The sequence below is a fragment of the Hypanus sabinus genome, chromosome 10, assembly GCF_030144855.1.
Source record: "Hypanus sabinus isolate sHypSab1 chromosome 10, sHypSab1.hap1, whole genome shotgun sequence".
Classification (NCBI taxonomy): domain Eukaryota; kingdom Metazoa; phylum Chordata; class Chondrichthyes; order Myliobatiformes; family Dasyatidae; genus Hypanus; species Hypanus sabinus.
In genome coordinates, this window is record NC_082715.1 from 117,429,487 (window position 1) to 117,453,348 (window position 23,862).

At 42.5% G+C, this 23,862-nt stretch overlaps 1 protein-coding gene across 1 annotated transcript; it reads right to left on the reverse strand.

Moving 5' to 3' along the window:
* Positions 1-11,427: 11,427 nt before the first annotated feature.
* LOC132401351 (carbohydrate sulfotransferase 14-like) lies at positions 11,428-14,642 on the reverse strand. The gene is made up of 2 exons (XM_059983481.1): positions 14,537-14,642; positions 11,428-12,288 (listed from the first exon to the last, which is right to left on the reverse strand). The coding sequence occupies exons 1-2, from the start codon at positions 14,640-14,642 to the stop codon at positions 11,516-11,518; spliced, it is 879 nt and encodes a 292-aa protein (XP_059839464.1). The 3' UTR covers positions 11,428-11,515.
* Between the last annotated feature and the right edge of the window lie 9,220 nt (positions 14,643-23,862).

Below are 23,862 nucleotides of genomic sequence, written 5' to 3' on the forward strand. Positions count from 1 at the left end.
TGGTGAAGCATTTTTGAGGGACAAAGGTTCACAAGATGTTGCTGGGACTGGAGGGTTTGAGTTGTAAGGAGAGACTGGATAGACAGGGGCTTCTCTTCCTCCCCTACCCCCCAGCTGAGGGGTGATCTCACACATAAAACCATGAGGGGAATAGATAAGGCGGATCTTCACCACTTTTTCCAGTGTACAGGAGACCATCGGTTTGAAGTAAGAAGGGAACGATTTGAAAAGGAACCTGAGGCGGTGAGAGAGTGGCGTGTATGGAAAAAACTGTCGAAAGTGGTAGAAGCGGGTCCAATTATGATGTTTCAAAGACGTTTCATCAGGGGCATGAAGAGGAAGTTGTTGAATTCAGCAGCGATTCTCAAGAATTCCAGTGAGTGCAGGCGTAAGATGAGGTGCTCATTCTTCCTCAGTCTTTGTTGCAACTGTGTAAGAGGTTGAGGAGAGGTCACGGTGGGAACAGGACTTGCAACCATTCCCTTTGTCATCTCCCGTACGTTGTATCCTCTCTTTGCCCAGTTAGGACGTAGGGACATCAGACTGAAACATTGACAGACTCTATCTGACACGCAAAATGTTTACAATCTTAGAGTATGCGTAGACAGTGCGTACGAAGAACAGGATCATCAGCTCACTATGTCTGCTCCAAACATGAAAGCAATCCTATCTGCCTGCAAATGATCCATCTCCCTCCATGACCTTCATGTATATGTGTCTATCTAAATGCCCCTTATATTCCACTATATTGTGGGCTTTCATTGCCACCCCTGGCCCTGTGTTCCAGGTACATACCATTCTCAATTTTAAAAAAGAAATGCCCTGCACTCCACCTTTCCTCCACTCACTTTAAGAGCTTTGGCTTCCTGTATTGGACGTTTCTACCCTAGGAAAGAGTCTGTGTCTATCTGCACTATTTATCCTCCTCATAACTTTATAAACTTTTAATGGGTCTCCCCTCAGCCTCTGACACTCCCCAAAAAGCAATCCAACTTTGTCCAATCTTTCCTTGTAGCTATTACCTTCTAATACAAGCAGCCTCCTAGAAAACCTCGTCTGCACCTTCTCCAAAGCCTCCACATCCTTCCTGAAATGTGGTGACCAGAATTTCACACAATACCTCAAATGTGACCCAATTAGAATTTCATACATCTGCTTCTATCTTTATTTTAGATTGCCAGCACCTGTGATTTGGCTTTTATTTCATATCCAAATTCATGGATTCAGAAATTTTGACAGCATGGGATCTGGCTCTTTGGCTCAACTGTTCTGTGCCAATCAAGATGCCCCATCCATTTGCTAGTTTGGCCCATGACCTTCAAAACCTTTCCAATCCATGTATCTGGAATTGGAAGAACCATTGATGAATGATTTTAGTTGATAACTGACTGTTGCTTCAAAGTTGAAGTTCGGAAGAATTTGTCTCAAGACTACTCACCAATTTCATTACATTTCAAAAAGGGTCCTTGTGTTGGAAAATGATGGGCGTTGATCACCAAGGACTCTACCAATCCGGTTGTAGATAGAATCCCTTGCAATTACTTTTCCTCTCCACACGATTTCCTCAAGCTCCATCGTTTTGCTCATCTACCTGCTGCATCTCTTTGGCACAGTCTGAGAATACATCAGGTTGGTGCCAAGTCATCTCCCACTCTCTCTATCTTTCCATTGGCAGAGTGGTGAAAGAGAGGTGCAGCGGTTAGCACTGCTTCCCCACTCCTGGGGGGGCACACGTTCTAACTTCCTTTGATGCGGTCGGTGTAGGGCTTACATATTCCTCCTGATATCACGTGGGTTTTCCCAAGTGCTCTGCTTTTGTGCATTGCCCTGAAGACTTGTTGAGATGCAAAGTAATTACTGGAAATTTCCCCTTATTGTTAGGTAAGGAATTGGTGGGCATCTGAGAGAAATCAAACAATAACATCAAATTTGATAATCGTTCAATTTTATTACAATGTCAAGTTTTTCTATAGGGTCCTCGAGACTATAGGAAAACTTGACATTGTAATAAAGTTGAATGATCATCAAATTTGATGAGACATGGTACTGACCATTTGCCACCACTTACACCAATCCAACATCAATCCCATTTTTAAAAAAAATTCCCCACAATTCTATCAACTCCCCCCAGACTCTACCACTCACCTACCCACAAGAAACAATTCACAGTGGCCAGTTAACCCCATGTCGTTGGAATGTGTGAGGAAACTGGACCACCCAGCAGAAATGCACATGGTCACATGGTGAATAAGCAAGTTTCACACAGACACCGCCTGAGTCAGGAGATGGTCTTTGGCACTATGAAGAAATGAGTCTACCAGGAACACCACGTATCATTGTGTTAAGATAAATATTCTACAGACTATTAAATTTAATTAGAATCAAAAATCAACATTTCCCAATAGAAAAAAAGTGTCATTTTCAATAAAGAAACCAAGGATGAAAGTGTGTTTAATAAGGAAAAAAATAATGGGGATATGGTATAAGAACAATGCACAAGATAATCTCAGAAAGACATGATAATTTAATTTAAATCTAAATAATCTGCAAAGGTCGATATGTTGAATGATTCTTTGTGATGTTCCACATTCCTGTTCCATGTACAATGAATCAGTCACTGATAGTCTATATTATCTGTCAGGGTCAATGACTGAATGATAAAGTTTTCTAGTTACAAAAAATATATTCCAAGTAGTCAAATCTATGGCAAATATTTAAAGATAGGTACAAATCCCCTTTCATATTTAATTAAACATCTACTGGTGATCGGCCTTTTTTGTGGGTAAATGGCCTGTTCAATGTTGTACTGTTCTATAAATAGATTTTGTATTAGAACATAAAAGTAAACTGCATACACAAAGTGATTTCTATCAATTCAAGTGAAGGAAATGAAGTAAATTGTAATTGTGTAATTAATAGTTCAATAAAAATGCAATATTGTTTTAAACTATGTAATGCTTGTCTTGAATTTGATTTTTGGAATTAACAATATTAGTTACTAAAAATATTCTACCATAAAAGCAACTTAGATAGATTCAAGTGATTCATCAAGAAGATAAGATGGTGAAGATTAGATATGTTTGGTGCTCCTAGTGCCTCTTTTATATCGGAGAGACCTGACGTAGATTGGGAGACCACTTTGCCGAGCATCATAGCTCTGTCCACCATAACAAACGGGATCCACTTCCCATTCCCATTCCAATATGTCCATCGCTGGCCTTCTCTACTGTTGGGATAAGGCCATAGTTAGGTTGGAGGACCAACACCTTATATTCCATTTGGGTAGCCTTCAACCTGATGGCATGAATATCAAGTTCTCAAACCTTTAGTATTGCCTACCCCCCCCCCCACCCCTCACCATTTCCCCATTCCCTTGTCCCTCTCTCATGTTATCTCCTTGCCTACCCATCACCTCCCTCTGGTGCTCCTCCACTTCCCCTCCCCCCCCCCTTCCTTCTTTCTTCCATGGCCTTTCACCAATCAGCTTCCTAACTCCTTACTTCATCCCGTCCCTCTAAGTTTCACCTATTTCCTGGCATTTCTCTCCACCCTCCCCATCCCCACCTTTCAAATCTAATCTCAGCATTTTTTTTCTCCAGACCTGCAGAAGAGATTTGGTCTGAAAAGTCCACTGTGCTTTTTTCCATTGATGCTGCCTGGCCTGCTGAGTTCCTCCAGCATTTTGTGTGTGTTGCTTTGACAGTGAAGGTTGTTTTATTAATATGGATTTTAATTTAGATAGAGTTTTCAGCATTATATTTATCAAAAGGAAAATGTTGAAGGTAAAAGTTTGAAAGTTATGAAAGCAAATAAAGTTTGTCATTGTTCAACATAGACAGAAAATGCTGGAGGAATTCAACCATTCAGGCTGCATCTATAGGAGGAGAAACAGGGTTAACTTTTCTGGTTGAAGACTTGGTCAGAACTGAAAAGGAAACAAAATAATCTTGTGAAGTTGCGGAGAGTGTGGATTTCATTGAGCCCATCTCAGCCATTTCCTGCACTTTTGCTTTCACAGCTCTCCTTCAGGACAGAACAAGGATCGAGGTTCCCCTGCTCCTCACCTGTCTCCACGTTCAGCAGAACATGATCCATCATTTCCACCACCTTCCCTTCTCCCCTTTTAGCATTTTGCTGGGACTGCTCCCTCTGTGTCTCCTTGATATACTCTTCCTACCCACCATCCCTCACCCTTATGGCACTTCCCCCAGCAGTCACAGGCAGTGCAACACTTACTCATTCGCCCCTTCCCTTTCCACCGTCGAGGAAGACAAACAATCAGCGATTCACTTGGAGTACTTCCAATCAAGTGTGCTGCACTTGGTGTTCACAATGTGATCTCCTCCACACTGGGGAGACCAAATGTGGACTGGGTGTTCACTTTGTGGAGCGTCCACTTTCAGTTTGCAGGATAATTGTGAACTTCCTATTGGCTGGCTGGCAATTTAGTTCCTGATTCCACCTTGACCGATTGGTCTGTGGCTTCCTGCACTATTATAGAGAACCCCAACACAGGTTTGACGAACATCATGTCGTCTTCTTTCCAGGCACATGGCAGCTTTCTGTATCCAATAATGAACTCTACAACTCTGGATAACTTGGTTTCTGGAACTGTATTAGCCATAATTTGTGAGATAAACTTGTCCTTCCCACAGGTTCAGCCTGCAAATTTTGCAGCGTTTTCAATTTTTTTAGATTTCCAGCATCTGCAGATTTATTGTCCTTCATAATACATACACAGACATGGACATTACATCATGTTTTTTTTTGCTGAATGGTTAGGATTTACATTATAACTTTAAAGTTACATCCTCAGAGTTTATCATGCAACTAATATAAGAAAATACTGGGCAATAGTAAAATCCTATCAAAATCCTACAGGAAAATACAATATTAATCTAATGTTACAACTCAATATCACACTCTAATACTTATCAAAATGTGAAGTCTAACACAGCTCTGGTGAGAGAATTCAACAATGGCATTTTATTGAACTCAGTAGTGAAGTCATGCACTTGGCACAAATTCAACTGAGGCATTCATAACATGGTTGAGCCAACGTCATTGAGCATGACCTCAAAACATGTGAAGAGTGGCTAACTGCTCCACCTTTCAATAGAATCATGGCCAACCTGACCACACCTCAACTACAATGCTTTGGGGTCTTGATACACATTGGTAAACATACTGATTTCCTCTCATAAAAAAACTTTAGTGAATCAAGACTATGAGCCAGGTGCTGGGGTTAATATAGATGAGTACTTGATAGTTGATTTGGACGAGGTGATCATTAGGGCCTGATTCTGTGTTTTTATCTAACTATATGATGAAATGCTTTGAGAGGTTGGTCATGACTAAACTGAACTTCTGACTCAGCAAGGACCTGGAGCCATTGCAATTTGCTTATCGTCACAATAGGTCAACGGCCAGAGACAATCTCCATGGCTCTTCACACAGCTTTAGACCACCTAGAGAACACAAATACCTACATCAGGATGCTGTTTATAGACTATAGCTCAGCATTTAATACCATCATTCCCACAATCCTGACTGAGAAGTTACAGAACCTGGGCCTCTGTACTTCCCTCTGTAAATGGATCCTCGATGTCCTAACCAGAAGACCACAGTCTGTGCAGATTGGTGATAACATATCCTCTTCGTTGACGATCAACACTGGTGCACCTCAGGGGTCCCAGTGTTATCCCTCTGCTCTACGCTCTGTATGCACATGATTGTGTGGCTGGGCATAGTTCAAATACCATCTACAAATTTGCTGATGATACAACCATTGTTGTTAGAAACTCAGGTGGTGATGAGAGGGAGTACAGAAGTGAGATATGCCAACTAGTGAAATGGTGCCGCAGCAACAACCTGGCACTCAACATCATTAAGACAAAAGAGCTGATTGTGGACTTCAAGAAGGGTAAGATGAAGTAACTCATACCAATCCTCACAGAGGGATGAGAAGTAGAGAGAATGAGCAGCTTCAAGTTCCTGGGTGTCAAGATCTCTGAGGATCTAACCTGGTCCCAACATATCGACGTAGTCATAAAGAAGGCAACACAGTGGCTATACTTTATCAGGAGTTTGAAGCGATTTGGCATGTCAACAAATATACTCAAAAACTTCTATAGTTGTACCGTGGAGAGCATTCTGACCGTCTGCATCACTGTCTGGTATGGAGGGGTTACTGCAAGGGACTGAAAGAAGCTGCAGAGGGTTGTAAATCTAGTCAGCTCCATCTTGGGTACTAGCCTACAAAGTACCCAGGACATCTTTAGGAAGTGGTGTCTCAGAAGGGCAGCGTCCATTATTAAGGGCCTCCAGTACCCAGGGCATGCCCTTTTCTCACTGTTACCATCAGGTAGGAGGTACAGAAGCCTGAAGGCACACACTCAGTGATTCAGGAACAGCTTCTTCCCCTCTGCCATCCGATTCCTAAATGGACTTTGAAGCTTTGGACACTACCTCACATTTTTTAATATACAGTGTTTCTGTTTTTGCACTTCTTAAAAATAATCTTTTCAATATATGTAATTGATTTACTTGTTTATTTATGATGTTTTATTTTATTTATTATTTTTTTCTCTCTCTCTCTGCTAGATGATGTATTGCATTGAACAGCTGCTGCTAAGTTAACAAATCTCATGTCACATGCCGGTGATAATAAACCTGATTCTGATATATGCTTTTAGCTAACTATAATAATCTGGTCATACATAGACTTGTTAAAAGAAAAAAAAACAACATTCTATATTATTCAGTAATTATACAATATTATTATGTGCTGTTACAGTGCCTATAAAAAGTATTCACCCCTCCCCCAAAGTTTTCATGTTTGATTATTTTACAACATTAAATCATAATGCATTTAATTTGGCTTTATTTTGACATTGATCAACAGAAAAAAAGACTCTTGTGTCAAAGTGAAAACAGATCTCTACAAAGTATCTAAATTAAATACAAACATAAAATACAAAATAATTGACTGCCTAAGTGCTCACACTGAATCATCACTGGTGCAGCCAATTGGTTGAAGTCACATAATTGGTTAAACGGAGATCACCTGTGTGCAGTTGAGGTGTTTGAATTGATTCTAGTAACAATATACCTGTGTCTGGAAGGTGCAACTGCTGGTGAGTCAGTATCCTGGCAAAAGCTACACCATGAAGACAAAAGAACACTTCAAGCAACTCCACAGAAAGGTTATTGAAAAGCATATGTCAGGAGAAGGATAGAAGAAAATTTCCAAGTCACTGAACATCCCAGTTGATTCAATTGACAAGAAATGGAAAGAATATGGCACAGCTGTAAATATGCCCAGAGCAGGCCATCCCTAAAACTGAGTGACTGTGAAAGAAGGGACTAGTGAGGAAGACCACCAAGAGACTTATGACAGCTCTGGAGGAGTTACAAGCTTCAGTGGCTGGGATGAGAGACTGCACGTACAATTGTTGCTAGGCTGCTTCATCGGTTGTAGCCTTATGGGAGAGTGGCAAAGAGAAAACCACTGTTGGGGAAAAAAACTCACATGGAATCTCAACTAGAGTTTACCAGAAGTCATGTGAGATTCTGCAGTCAGCTGGAAGAATGAACTATGGTCTGATGAAACATAAATTGAGCTTTTTAGCCATCAGACTAAATGCTATGTTTGGTGTAAACCAAACTACACACATCATCAAAAATACACCATCCCTATAGTGATGAATGGTGGTGGCTGCATCACTGGGGATGCTTCACTGCATCAGGCCTTGGAAGGCTTGTGAAGGTAAAGGGTAAAATGAATGCAGCAAAATACAGGGAAATCCTGGAGGAAAACCTGATGCAGTCTGCAAGAGAACTGCGATTTGGGAGAAGATTTGTTTTCCAACAAGGCAATGACCCCAAGCATAAAGCCAAAGCTACACAGGAATGGTTTTAAAAACAACAAAGTTAATGTCCTGGAGTGGCCAAATCAGAGTCCAGACCTCAATCCAACTGAGAATTTGAGGTTGGACTTGAAAAGGGCAGCTCAGTCACAATCCCCATGCAATCTGACAGAGCTTGTTCAGTTTTGAAAAGAAGAACAGGGAATCATTGCAGTGTCCAGATGTGCAAAGCTGATAGAGACCCATCCACACAGACTCAAGGCTGTGATTGCTGCCAAAGATGCATCTTCTAAATACTGAATTGAAAGGGGTGAGTAATTATGCAATCAATTTTTTTGTGTTTAACAATTGTAATAAATTTGTACTCATTTGTAGAAATTTGATTTCAGTTTAACACAAAAGAATCTTTCCTGTTGATCAGTGTCAAAAAAGCCAAATTTGTGATTTAATGCTGTGACACAACAAAACATGAAAACTTCCAAAGGGGGGGGGGGGGGGTGACTTTTGATAGGCACAAATAGCTTCACAGTACCTGGGTGAGATTGGAATGAGCAGTAATGCGAGGTGGTTAGTGTGTGAGGAGTGAGAATGTGGAAACCTCTTCCAGAGACACGCCATGATGGCAATAGGGGAATGTACATTCAAGTATTACCTGAACATGGACTGTTTTTATAAAAACAAATCATTGTAGTGAAGACAATGATAGCAATGAACTGTCATGGTCCCTGGCATCGGTCAGGATAGGATACCTACCATACTTAACTGGTCTGGTTTGATTCTGGATGCACCAGTTTGAATTAACATTTCTCAGTTTAAGGCAATTAATGGTGATATTAATCGGTGATCTATAGATCCCAGGCATGAATAGATAAAACAATTACTCCAGGTTCCTTTATTCTATATACATAATAATACATGCGATTGATGTTACTTTTACTTCCAGTGATAGTCCATGACAACTACATCTGCAAGAAATGCATCCAACTGCACCTTCCCACGCTGCATGAGGGAACTGGAGCTGGATGAACTTTAGACTTTGAAATATATGGGTGGAACTGACGAATAAGAAAGGGTTGACCATGTTAATGGGATTATAATATAGACCACCCAACAGTCAATGGGATTTAGAGAAGCAAATTTTTAGAAAGATCAGACTGCTGCAAGAAACAAGGTTATGATGATAGGTGGTTTTAACTTTCCACATATTGACTGGGACTCCCATACTGTAAAAGGGCTGGATGGGATAGAGTTTGTCAAATGTGTCCAGGGAAGTTTCATTAATCAGCACATAAAACTCAACTAGAGAGAGTGTGATACTAGATCTCAACTGGGGAATGAGACGGGGTAGGTGACAAGAGTTTGTGCAGGGGAACACTTTGCATCTATTGATCACAATGCCATTAGCTTCAGGATAATTATAGAGAACTGTAGGTCTGGTCCCCTGATTGAGATTCTAATTCAGAGAAAAGCCAATTTGAGTATCAGAAAGGATCGGACAAATCTTTTCTCCTTGGAGTGACAGAGGATGAGAGGTGACCTGACAGAGGCATTGATTGTGTGGATAGTCAGAGGCTTTTTCCCCACGGCTGAAATGGCTGCCACAAGAGGGCACTGGTTCAAGGTGCTCAGGAGCAGGTACAGAGGAGCTGTCAGGGCTAAGTATTTTTACGCAGAGAGTGGTGACTCAGTGAGTGGTGAGTGCGTGGAATGGGCTGCCAGCAATGGTGGTGGAAGTGGATATGATTGGATCTTTTAAGAGACTTTTAGTTAGGTACATGGAGCTTAGAAATTACTAGTAATTTCTAAGGTAGGGACAAGTTTGGCAAAACTTTGTGGGCTTGAGGGGCTTGTATTGTGCTGTAGGTTTTCTATGTTTCTAAATGTAAATTGGGATAAATAGTTTTCTGACAAAGGTATACTTGTTAAGTGGGAAGTCTTCAAAAGAGAAATTTTGAGAGTGTGGTGTTTGTATTTCCCTGTCAGAATAAAAGGCAAGGATAACAGGTTTAGGGAATCTTAGTTTTCAAGAGATATTGAGGCCCTGGTTAAGAAAAAGGAGTAAAGCAGGTATGGACAAGAAGGAGTGTAAGAAATACAAGAGAACACTTGAGGAACCCAGGGGCTGACGAGTGTTTCCTTGGACCCCGTGGGAGGATATGCAGAAATTGCAGAAATATTTAAAATGTACAGGTGAGATGCTAGAGTATTGGAGAACAGCTAATGTTCCATTGATTAAGAAAGGATCTAGGAATAAGCCAGGAAATTATAGACTGCTCAGTGGTTAAGTTACTGGAAGTATTCTAAGGGACTGGATATGGAAGTGTTTGGATAGATGTGGACTGATTAGGGATAGTTAGCATGGCTTTGTGTGTGGTCAGTTTTTCAAGGAAGTTACCATGAAGGCGAGGCAGTGGATATTGTTTACGTGGACTTGAACAAGGCTTTGACAAGGTCCTGCTGGGAAGCTTGGCTTGATGGAGGGAAGCAGAAAATTATGGTGGCAGGTGTTTTTGGACTACTGGCCTCTGGCTAGCTTTGTTACTCAAAGCTCAGCGCTGGGCCATTGTTATTTATCATCTATAAGCAATAACTTGAGTGAGAATATATAACACATGGTTAGTGAATTTGCAGATGGCACTAAAATGGATTTGTTATTGATAGTGGCGATGTTTTTCAGGATACAGAGATATCTTGGGTAAAAGGGCCAAGGATTGGTTAATGGAATTTTATTTAGATACTTGAGCTCTGGGAAGACGAATATTTTGGTTAATAGTAGGGCCTTGGGGAGAGCTGTAGAACAGAGGAACCGGGAAAAACAAGTGAAAAGGTGGACAGGGTGGTGACGAAGGCTTCTGGCATGCTGGCCCTCAGCAGCCAATGCGTTCAGTATAATACTTGGGTTGTTGTGTTGCAATTATTCAAGACATTGGTGAAACTACATTAGGAATATTGTGTGGGAGGTTTGGTCACTGTTCTATAGGGAAGATGCCGTGAAGCTGAAAAGGGTGCAGAGGACATTTACAAGGATGACGTCAGGACTGAGTTATGAAGGGAGGGTGAGGAGGTTGGGACTTATTTCACTGAGGCATAAGAGAATGAGGGATGATCTTGTAAAGCTGTATAGCACAATGTTTCATTAGGAATTAAGAACTAAAAGGAATTGTTTTAAGATGAGGGGAGAGATTTAATAGAAACCAGAAAGTCATCAGTGTATTGAATAAGCAGGCAAAAACAGTGGGTGAGGTGTGTATGTTGGCACCATTTATTGGGCAGAGAGATATCAAGCAAATGGTACTTGCTTAGATGAAAACCTTGGTCAGCATGGACCAAAGAGCTTGTTTTCCTGCTGCGTGACTCATGACTTTATAATGAGGATGAGTCCCTAAGGCACAGAAGCTACAGGACAAGTGTTGTAGCCTGTGGTCAGTGTGGATGTGGTGGGCCGAATGGCCTGTTTCCATGCTGTTTGACTCTAAATATGCCACCCTATGGTCTCTCTCAGTGTGGTAACCAATTGCCACTATTTATTTAGAACTTTGCCTAGTCCTGTCACCTCATTCGTTGCTATTGAAGCAGGTGACTGAGACCTGCACCTGCTCAAGCGTCCAGTTTCTGTTCGAGCTGTCGGTCGGGGGTCACGGGTTCGATTAGTTCAAGGTCAACTCGTGAGTGAAATTGAAGGCAGAGAAGTCACCACTGTAGAGCTGGAGCAAGTTGTCCAGCAGCCAGGCTGGGAGATGGCCAAGGAATTGCTCCACCAGCCACTGGGACCACAGGCTCTCCTCCCAGTCCTGGAATGGGGGCAGCTTCAGCCCTTCAGGGGGGCGAAAACCCAGTCGCCACAGAAGGTGGCCCAGTTCCTGGTCCAGGAACTTGTAGGCCACCACATAGTCATATTGGATGAGGCAAGGCTGGCACAGGTGCACCAAGGGCCTGCAGCCAGCTGGCTCTTCCGCCATCCCCCGTGGCAACACTCGCTGGACGTACGCCTCAAGGGACTCGCCAACAAAGTGGTCATGGTGGTAGGTGAAGAGCAGCCGCTGAAGGGGATGCCTGATGAAGATGATCTTGGTGTACGATGGTGGCAGGGTGGCAGTTGTGTCCATATCCTTCCAGCTCAAGTCCCCATGGGGCAGAGTGGGTGGAGTGCTCTCGCTGACTAACATGCTTTCCTCCACTGGCACATTGTTCAGGATTTCCAGCACCCTCTCCCAGTAAGCTGTCCCCGTGTCGGGAGAGCTGCAGTATACCACCCGGTGGCGCGCGTTCGCACGGAGGCTCTGGAAGTGGGCGATCTGATGAGGCCTGTTGGCCTCCGCGCCTTGCTTGCAGAATGACCTCAGGAGCATTCTTCTCAGCTGCTGGTTGTAGAGGAAGGGGTCAAAGGTCAGGGGGTTACTCTCCACGCTCAAAGTTGGCCCTGCGGTCAATGTAAGAACAGACAATGTTTTCAGTCGTGGGGAAATCTTCATCGAGCAGACACAGTCATAAAACAGTGTTTACCCCATATCCCTCTCCACCTTTCTTATTCACATGCCTTTTAAGAGGTGTTATTGTACCCGCTCAGTTCTGGTAGCTCACTTCATATGCACCTCTGATACGGGGAAAAGATCCAACAGTCAGATCACCGATCCACATTTGCCTGAACCACTGCATGTGGAATGAGCTGCCAGAGGAGTATAGAACATAAAACAGGCCCTTTGACCCATGATGTTGTCCTGAACTAAGAGGAAGTGGTTGAGGCAGGTACACCAACAATATTAATACAACATAGAACAGTACAGGGCCTTCAGCCCATGATCATGTGACAACCTTTTAATTTATTCCAAAATCAATCTAACCGTTCTCTCCATGTAGGCCTCTATTTCCTTTCATTGTGTGTCTATCTAAAAGTATTGTAAATGGCCCTGAGGTATCTGTGTCTACCACGATGAGGACAGTGTGTTTCATGTACCGATCACAGTCTGTATAAAAATAAAACTACCTCTGACATCCCCCTGCCCCCACTCCACAATACTCTTATCACCTTGCATCTGTGTCCTTTTGTAGTAGCCATTTCTGGTTGTCCATTTTATCAATGCCTCTTATGCGCCTCTATCAAGTCACCTCTCATCCTCCTTCGGATCAAAGAGGAAAGTCCTAGCTTGCTTAATGTATGTATCCACTTGCATGCTCTCTGATCCAAGTAACATCCTGCTAAATCTGCTCTGCTCCCTCTCTAAAATGTCCACATCCTTCCTATAGTGATACGACCTGAACTGAGCACAACACTCCAATAAACTTGACAGTTCTTTGAATGTGGGTCAGAATGGATTAGAGCAGGGGTTCCTAAACTTCTTTATGCCATTGGAAAGTGCCATTAAGCAAGGGGATTGTGGACTCATTTAGAGGCAAACACAGAGAAATAGCTTAGAAAGGTGTTGGGCCAACGGACCTGTCTCCATGGTGTGAGTTAGTGAGTCTCTGAGAGACTTGTTGTGATTGGTAAAGTTCAGTGTTGTATATTGATTTAGAGTTCGATGTGGCTTGTTAAAGAACTATCTCTTAACCTTGTTGGAGAAGCTTCTGCCTCTGGTCGTAGTCTTAGAGTGACAGGGCAGAGAAGAGGGCCCTGTGGGCAGTTGGTCCATTTGCTCATGTTTGCCCATATCCCTCTAAACTTTTCCCATTCATGTACCTGCCGAAGTACCTTTTTCAAATGTTGTTTGTACCTACCTCAACTACTTCTCCTGAGAACTCATTCCATATACTTGTAATGGCCTCTCAGTAAGGTCTCACTGCTAATGTAATGGCCTCTCTGTAATGTTTCATGCTAATGTAATGGTTTCTCTGTAGCGCAGTGTTTGGCTTATGACTAGAGATAACAGGGGCTTTGGAATGTATGCTGGTCAATGAGAGTGCCTTGTTATTCTATCTTGTGTGTCTGAGAGAAGATTTTGTGGTCTTTTGTTCGGCGGAAGATGCTAGAACAGGAATATTGTAGACTGCAAGACGGAGTGGACTTGGAATGGGGTCAGAGTCGATGACGCCCAGGGGAAATGGGGTTGGGGGGCGGAATCATTAACTCCAATGTTGAGCATTAGACTGCTTCATGAGAATGGGCCCTTTTACTTTTTTGTTTCTTCATTAACCGACTGTCAAATTAAGAATTATAAAACTCAATCATTTAATTGCATATTGTGTACTATTTGTTATTTTGTGGTACTGATTTGTAACAGGGGAATGCATCAGGCAGCATCCGTCCAAACAAGATTTCTCAAGTTTGGCCGGGCTGGAGGCGATCTTCCCCTAGATTAAGCTGCTGGCCGAAACTGAGGATTACATACTGAACACCCTCTGGGTGAAAAAGATACCCGTCAGGTTCTTATTGAATCTCTCCCCACCTCGCCCTAAGCCTATGCTCTTTAGTTTTTGACTCTATAATTCAAGGATAAAGTCTGTGCATTCACCCTGTCTCTGCCCCTTGTGATTTTATTCTACAAACCACCCCTCATTCAGTGAACACAGTCCCTGTCCTTAACTGCTCAATCTCTCTCTGTAACTCAGTCTTTCAAGTCATGCCAAAATCCTCATAAATCTCCTCTGCATTCTTTCCTGCTTATTTCTATCTTTCCTGAGGCCTACAGTTGATAATTCTGCCAATACAGATCAAGGGTTACAAGACATACCTTTCCCAAGAGCAGAGGAACGGCCTGCTCTCCACTCAGTACAAAGCAGCCAGACCAAAACACCCAGCAGCAGTAACACAGCTGAATGTCGCCTAGGGAGGCCCATTGTAAGCTGGTTCTGTCTCTCTGACACCAGCGGGCTTCACAAGTCACAAACTCGAACGCCAGCTCTGTGGGGATTCAGCCTGTGGCCTCCGCTACACAGGCAAGCTCGTTACGAGCCATCGATTCCCTCTCTGGGTCCTACCAAGGCTGCATGCTGTTTGTTTGTACTATCTTTTGATGCTGTTTACCTTTGGATCAACACTGACCTGAATACAAGGACACTGGCTGATTGTACCTTTTGCAATTATAGTCAAGCAGCACAAAAACAGGCCCTTTGGACAACTGGTCCATTTATCCATGTTTTACCAATTTCCCTCTAAGTGATACAGCAACTCTTCTCAGGTTTCCAGCCAGGCACAGGTATTGATTTTAACTGATGTTTCAATGACAAAATTTGCCATCTTCATCAGGGATGGTGCCTGGGTATGTATTTATACCCCCATCATCTGTCCCTCCTGATTGGTTAGTCCCCGTCTAATCAGGTTTCTGCTCTTCCACCTTGTTTACAATCAATTCCAATTCCAGTTCCTCCATAAGGGGAACCGCTATGAACAAATGGACCGAGAGGCCATGGGATCACCGTTGTCACCAGCTATTACTAATTTCTACATGGAGGGCTTTGAGGAGAGGGCTGAGTTCATTGCCCTTGCTCCCCAAATGCTTTTTCAGATATGACAATGACACCTCGTAGGGTGGCCTCATGGACTCCAGGCACTCCAACAGTTCTGCGACCATGTGAGCAGCAAACATTCGATTTGTAATGGAGATGGACATTCTAATATGATGGAAACCGGATGGTTGCCTTGTCTATTGGAAACCCACTCACATGGACTTGTATCTCAACAATAACAGCCACCATCAAGCCTCCAATGTAGAACAGTTCTTTCTACTTTGATGAACCATGTGAAAACTTTCAACCCATCGCTACCACCTGTCTTCCCAATATTTCCATAGTTTCTGGAAGGATCGCCAGGATCCTGAAAGAATGCTGGATTAATACCATCCGCAAACCCGTAAGGAAGCTCAAATCACAGCTTGTGCGGGTCAAAGATGACCTGGGACTCGGGTTGCCAGGCACTTACTCTGTGAATGTGGAATAATCGGCCAGCTGGGATGCACAGTGGAAACCCGCATCAAGGAGCACAGGAGGTGTCCTCACTTGGGTTACCCAGAGTAATCGGCAGTAGCAGAACATTGCTTACGTAATGGCCATAGAACAGACTTCGGCACAAAACTACCGTGCTGCACCAGTGGCTTTTGGGACCACCTGGTGAAGGAAGCCATTGAAATAAGAGCAGAGGAAAAGAATTTTAATGAAGACAAAGTACGAGCTAGAATTCAATTGTCAACAAGATGAGACAGCGGAAACCTGATTGGATGAGGACTAACCAATCAGGAGGGATTGATGATAGGGGTATAAATTCTATTGGACTAGACAACCCAAGCTTCATCCCTGATGAAAGTGGCAGAGTTTCTCATCAAAACGTCGGTTGTAATTGATACCTATACCCAGTTTGAAGCCTGAGAACAACACTAGATCCTTTTTCATCCCTCTCAATATTTTCTATCCATATATGTGTACATGTCTTTCAAATGATTAAGTTACCTGCCTTTTCCTCTGGCAGCTCCTATTAAATCTCTGATCATAGGAATGAAAGATGTAGAATCCTTGTAGGCAGAGTTTAAGAGATTCCAAGGGTAGAAAGACCACCAAACAGTAGCAAGGACATGGGATACGCACTCCAACAGGAGATAGAAAATGCATGTAAAAAGGGCAATGTTGTGGTAGTGATGGGGGATTTCAACATGTAGATAAATTGAGAAAATCCGGTCAGTTCTGGTTCCCAAGAGGGGGAGTTTGTAGAATGCCTCAGAGATGGCTTTTTAGAGCTGCTTGTGGCTGAGCTCACTAGGGGAAAGGCTATTCTGGATTGGGTGATGTGAAGTGAGCCAGATTTGATTAGGGATTTTAAGGTAAAGGAACACTAAGGAGACAGTCACCATAATATGATAAAATTCACCCTGCTGCTTGAGAGGGAGAAGCTAAAGTCAGATGTATCAGTATTACAGTGGAGTAAAGAGAATTATAGAAGCATGAGAGGGGAACTGGCCAATGTTGACTGTCAGGGGACACCAGCCGGGGATGATAGCAGAGGGGCAATGGCTGGTGTTTCTGGGAAATTCGGATAGTACAGAATAGATACATTCCAAAGATGAAGATGCCGCAACCATGGCTGACAAGAGAAGTCAAAGATAGCAGAAAAGCAACAGAGGCTGCAAAATATAGGAACAACTGGTGGGAAGGGAGATTGGGAAGCTTTTGAAAACCAACAGGAGACAACTAAAAAGCTATAAAGAGAAAAGACAAAATATGAACATATGCTAGGCAATAATTTTTTTAAAATCTCTTTTCTCCAAGTATATGCAGAGTAAAAGAGAGGTGATAGTGGATACTAGACTGCAGGAAAATGATACTGGAGATGTGGTAACAGAGTGCCAAGACACAATGGATGAACTTAATGAGTACTTTGCATCAGTCTTCACTGTGGAAGACACCAACAGTATGCCAGAAATTCAAGAGTAGTTGCCATTACTAAGCTGAAGATCTGAAGGTGGATAAGTCACCTGGACCAGATGGACTACACCCCCACAGTTCTAATCGAGCTACTGTTGAAGAGATTGTGGAGACATTAGTAACTATCTTTCAATAATCTCTAAATTCTGGAACAGTTCCAGAAAAAAATGATAAAATAGGCTGAAGTCAGCATAATCTCCTTAGGGGAAATCTTGCTTGACAAATCTTTCAAGGCTCTGAAGAAATAACAGGCATGATATAACAAAAGGGAGCCGGTGGATGTTGTTTACTTGGATTGTCAGAAGGCCTTTGACAAGGGACTGTACATGAGACTGCCTAACAAGATAAGAGCCCATGGTATTACAGGAAAGATACTAGCTTGAATTGAAGATTGGCTGACTAGCAGTAGGCAGAGTGGGAATAAAGAAGGGCTTTTCCTGTTGGCTGCCAGTGACTAGTGACGTTCAGCAGGGGGCAGTGTTGGGACCGCATTGTTCCCCATTACAAACATGTCAATGATTTGGATGGAATTGCCAGTGTCGTGGCTAGGTTTGAGGGTTTTATGAAGGTAGGTGGAGGGACAGGCAGTGTTGAGGAAGCAGGGAGTTTGAAGAGGGACTTGGACAGATTGGGAGAAAGGGCAAAGAAGTGGCGGATGGATATAGTGCAGGGAACTGTATGGTCATGCTTATTGGTAGGAGTAAAGGTGTGGACTATTTTCAAAACAGGGAGAAAGTTCTGAAAACAGAGATGTCATGGAACTTGTGAGACCTCATGCAAGATTCCCTGAAGGTTAACTTGTAGATTGAGTTGCTGGTAAGGAAGACAAATACAACGTTAGCATTCATTTCCAGAGGGCTAGAATACAAGAGCAAGAATATAATGCTGAGGCTTTATAATGCATTGTTCACACCATGCTTGGAGTATTTTGTGCAGATTTAGGCTTATCTAAGAAAAGGTATGCTGGCATTGGAGCTGGTGTAAGGAAGGTTCACGAAAATGATTCCAGGAATGACAGGGCTAACATATGAAGAGTGCTTAATAGACTGGAGTTTAGCAGAAGGAGGGGAATCTCATTGAAATCTGTCTGAATGTTGAAAGATCTGGATAGAGTGGATGTGGAGAGGGTCATTCCTATAGTGGCTGAGTCTGGGACCAGTAGGCAGAGCCTCAGAATAGAGGGAGGTCCATTTAGAACAGATGAAAAGGAACTTCTTTAGCCAGAGGGTAGTGAATCTGTGGAATTCTTTGCCACAGTTGGCTCTGGATGCCAAGTCACTGCGTATATTTAAAACAGAGGTTAAATAGGTTCTTGATTAGGCAGGGTGTCAAAAGTTAAGGGAGAAGGCTAAAGATTGGGATTGAAAGGAAAAATGAATCAGCCATGATGGAATAGCAGAGCAGATTTGATGGGCCAAATGGCCTAATTCTGCTCCTATGTCCTATGGTCTCTCACATTAAACCTATACCATCCTAGTTCTTGATTCACAATCAAAATGATTGTGCATATTCATTCTATCTATGCCCTTATGATTTTATACACCTCTAAAGGATTACCCCTCCGTTCCTTGTGCTCTAAAAGCTGATCAACCTCTCTCCATAACTCAGTGCCTCAAGTCTTGGCAACAAGTCCCGGTAATTTTCTTCTGCACTCTTCTCATTCAGCACAGACAAAGGGAAGCCAATCAGCCCATCATGTCTGTAGATGCCATGCACCCGTTGCAAATGTATTCCTATATTTATTAAATCTGATTCCACAGCCTTGCCTCCTCACACCATTTGGCCAGCTAGCCAGCTCACCACAGATCCCATGTGCCTTATGCTTCTGAATCCGTCTACCCAGCAGAACCGTATCAAATAGGCTGAAGTCAGCATAATCTCCTTTCCCGTTTCCCCAAATCTATATAATGTAAATAACATCCATGTCAGGCTAATGGTTTTTGATACTAGGTCGAGCACCCCTTATCCAAAATGCTTAGGGCCGGAAGTGTTTTGGATTTTGGAATATTTGCATCTATGTAATGAGATAACTTGGGGATGGGACCCAAGTCTAAACATGAATTCCATTTATGTTACATATACAGTTCATAAACGTGCCCTGAAGGTAGTTTTATAATATTTTAATAATATTGTGCATTGAACCATCAGAAAAATAAACTATCACTACCTCGGAGGACAGTCACTGGCTGTTTGGCATCACCTTCATTCTCGATTCTGAATTTAAGTGCCACTGCTAAGCAACCTTTGTCTTGCACTTGTTCACCACAAATATGTACTAATGCAACTGTTCAGTGTGCTAATTTTCATCAGCAATGATCTTAGCAAACTCTTTGAAGAGTTTCTCTGCTGCTTCGGAATCAGCAGACACTTTATCATCACAAATCATTACAAATTTAATGCCATGCCTCCTCTTAAATTTCTGCAATCAGCCTGCTGAACATTCAGAATTGCTTTCAATTTTCAATTCGCCATGATAGATCTTTGCTTCTTTCCTGATCAGCGTACCATCAAGTGACATGTGCTAACTCCAACACAGACAAATCCACTCTTTCAATACATGATCAAGATCCTTTTTTTACTTTATGCAGTTTTCCACTTTTCATTAGCTTGTGTTTATTACGTACAGTATGTGAGTTCACTTTCCGGAGCTCTCTCTGGTGAGGAGAGATGTGTACTGCCTGGGAAACTTCCCAGCACCTTGTGGAATGTTCTATTTGTGACGCCGTGCCAGTGCTCAAAAAATTTGGATTTTAGAAATTTTTGGATTCTGGAATTTTGGATAAGGGGTGCTAAATCTCTACCTCCTCTGAAAATTTGATGCAAAATTATCCTCAGATAAAGCTATGCTGACTTTTCCTGATCAGCCCCGTTGATAAATCCTATCCCCATTGCATTATTACTATTGGGGATGAGGTACAGGAGCCTGCAGACCCACACCCAATAATTCAGAGGTAGCTTCTTCCCTCTGCCATCAGATTTCTGAACAATCAATTGATGTTTTTCCATTTCTATCCAAACTATTTATTGATTTTGTAATTTATAGTAATTTTATGTTTTTGCATTGTGCTGTGACCACAAAACAAATTGCACACAAAGCTGATTCTGCATCTCCATATTAATTTCAGTAATTTATATACACCCAGGCCCTTCTGAATATCAATACTTTGCAATTTAATTACTAATAAAATAAAACAGTTCACTTATTCATATTTTCCTCCGAAATGATACCCTCATATTCTTCTACATTTCATAACTCCTGCCATGTCCTTGTCTTTTCATCTTGCCTGTCCATACCTCCTTGAAATCTTTGTCTCCTGCTTATAGCTACATTACCATCTAACTTCATCTCACCTGTAAAATTGGATAAATAAAAAATAAAACAAATCAGTGTTATCTAATTCAGCAATGCCTCAGAACAACACTAGAGATGACATCTATTTTCAAGATCCTGCAGTGGTCCTTCACACTTGCTTGAAGCTGTAGACGATTGCCTGTACGGACTGTGGATTTTCACACTTGCTTGAAGCTGTAGACGATTGCCTGTACGGACTGTGGATTTTCACACTTGCTTGAAGCTGTAGACGATTGCCTGTACGGACTGTGGATTTTCACACTTGCTTGAAGCTGTAGACGATTGCCTGTACGGACTGTGGATTTTCACACTTGCTTGAAGCTGTAGACGATTGCCTGTACGGACTGTGGATTTTCACACTTGCTTGAAGCTGTAGGCGATTGCCTGTACGGACTGTGGATTTTCACACTTGCTTGAAGCTGTAGACGATTGCCTGTATGGACTGTGGAGTTTTTCAGTCTTACGACTTTTATACTCTGGTTTTGGTTGTTCTTCTGTCTTTTTTTTGTGCAGCGGAGTGGTTTGGGGGTCGATGTGTTGGGGAGGGGGGCTTGGGGGTAGGATTTGATGATCATGTTGCTGTTTTTTTTGTGTGTGGGGGGGGGGGGTTGATGTTTCTCTTTGACTACCGTGGTCTTTCTTTGTTACGTTGCCACCTGGAGAAGGTGAATCTCGGAGATGAATACTGAATACTTACTCTGATAATAAATTAAGCTTTGAATATTTGAAACTTTAGACCAATTTTCAATGATGATATATCATTCTTCATCTGCAGTCCCTCATCATTTCTCAGTCACAGAAGCATTTCATCAGCTGGTTTCTGGCTGTTGGTGCTAATTCTCCTGTGGTGCCTGCCTGTTGACAGAAGAAAAACCATTGATGACTGGCTTAAGTGACACAATAGATTTGGAACCCATGATCCTACAGCTTGGAGAGTGAAATTGGCCATAAGAACTTTACAGAACTGTAGAATTTACAGGGTTGAAGATTCAAGTTTCAAGTCATTTCCACTACACAAGTGTAAAAAATAACAAATTAATTTTTACTCTGGACCTGATGCAGCACCAGAAAAAAAACACAGTAAGATAAAGAACATGAGAATAAAAAACACAATAATCATTAAACACATGCCATTCTTGCTTTGGTTAGCGGCTTAATATAGGGGGTGATGGACCCCGGCACGGTCAAACTTAAGATATCTTGTTTGGGTGGATGCTGTGCAATGTGTCCCCGTTACAAATCAGTACCCTGAAATAAACAGTACACAATATGCGATTAAACGACTGAGCTTTATAATATTGAGCGTTGTAACCATATTTGATTATATGCATAGTAAAGAAAAAAGAAAGGATTATGTGACTGTGGTAGTCCAGAGACAGTTCAACATGGTTTGCTGAATTGTAATCAACATAAAGTTGAAAGAACAATATTGCTCAAGAGGCTGTCTGACTTAAATGTATTTTGTTTTTCTATTAAATCTTTGGCCACCAAGAGAACCACCATATGATTGAAAAGTTTATTATTCTGTTTCAACATGCGGCTAGTGTATACTTGAGAATTTGAGTTTCTTGAAATTCTGTAATTGTACATCCTGCAGAGGGCAGTAATATGCCTAGATGCGTCTAAACTGCCAGAAATAGAAGGTCCCATTCTAATGAAACAACCTGATGCACAAACATTGGCGCTCACTGATGAGCTGCTCGTCCACCATCGACCTCCTCTAATTGTCACTAACCTTCAGACCCTCGCTCCAAGTCCACTCCGTCCAGCTGCCTACCAACTCTCTCCACTCGTGTCTTCTCTCCCTGGCAAAAGAGCCTGAAAATCTCACTTCCGGACTCACAAGAAAGAACAACATTTCTCTCAGTTGGATAGCCCCTGCATTCCAAAACCCCGTTATCTCTAATTATAACACAAACATTGCTGCTGCAGAGAAACCATTACATTAGCAGTGAAACCTTACAGCATGTTGCACACATAAGATAACTTATACATGTAGATTGATTGTATGCCCATAAAGTGATGTTAGGCACAGGAGTGTCTGACAAGAACTAATAAAGTATTGGTGGTCGGGGTTAGGAGAGCTGCATTAATGAGTTGAGCTGTTGCTCAGCCTTACTGCCTGGGGAAAATAACTGTTTTTGAGTCCTGTGGTCCTGGCGTGGATGCTCATGGCCTCCTCCCTGATGGGAGTGGGACAGACAGTCCATGGTCAGAGTGGTCCTTCGTGATGCTACAGGGAAGACCAGCTGATCATTCTGTTCATTGAGACTTTTCCTCCACATAAGCCACCTGACCGTGGCTGATTCATCACCCTGAACTGTGTAGCAAAATGAGTTGTTACTGGCTGACAGCATCCAAATTCCCTCCACAGACACCGACATACACAATGCAGCATCTGCTTCGATTCTGGATCCGAGCCAGGTTAACCCTGACATGTCCAGAAGCAGAATCGCAATCTGGTTTATTGTCACTTGCATCATGTTGTGAAATTAATTGTTTTGTTCCTAAAACATTGATTGGGATTCTTCAGCCTCCTGTGCTTCCCTCTTGCAGTAAGAGTGGGAAGAAAGCATGTCCCGGTGAGGGTACCTAATGATTGATGCCACCTTCCTGAGGCACGGGATGATGTCCTCGATGATGGGGAGGCTGGGCCCACAATCAGAGCTTGATGAGTCTACAGGCGTCTCTCTGCTGCTTGTTTCACACGGAAGGTGCACTGTAACAGCAAGGAAGTCCTCTTGTAGTTGTATAAAACACTGGTTAGGCCACATATGGAGCATTATGTTCAGTTCTGGTCACCCTATTACAGGAATGATGTGGAGACTACGGAAAAGCTGAATAAGAGGCTCACCGGGCTGCTGCCTTGATTAGGGACAGGTGCTATAAGGAGACATTGGACAAACTTGGGCAGATTTCTCTAGAGTGTTGGAGGTTGAAGGGAGACTTGATTAAAAGGTTTTTTTAAAAAAAATTAAAAAATGAGGCATAGCTAGGACGGATGGCCAGAATCTTTTACACAGGGTAGAAATGTCAAATACTAGGTGGGCGGAGGAAGGATTTCAAAGGAGGTGTGCAGATTAAGTTTTATACACGAGAACGGAGAGTGTCTGGAATGCACTGCTCGGGGCCCGTAGTGAAAGCAGATATGATAACAGAATTAAGGGGCATGTAAGTGTGCAGAGAATGGAGGGATGTAGAGGCCGACGAGATTTAGTTTAATTTTGTTCTGTCTTTGGCACAGGTGTCCTGAGCTGAATGGCCTGTCCCTGTGCTCTATTGTTCTGTGTCCTA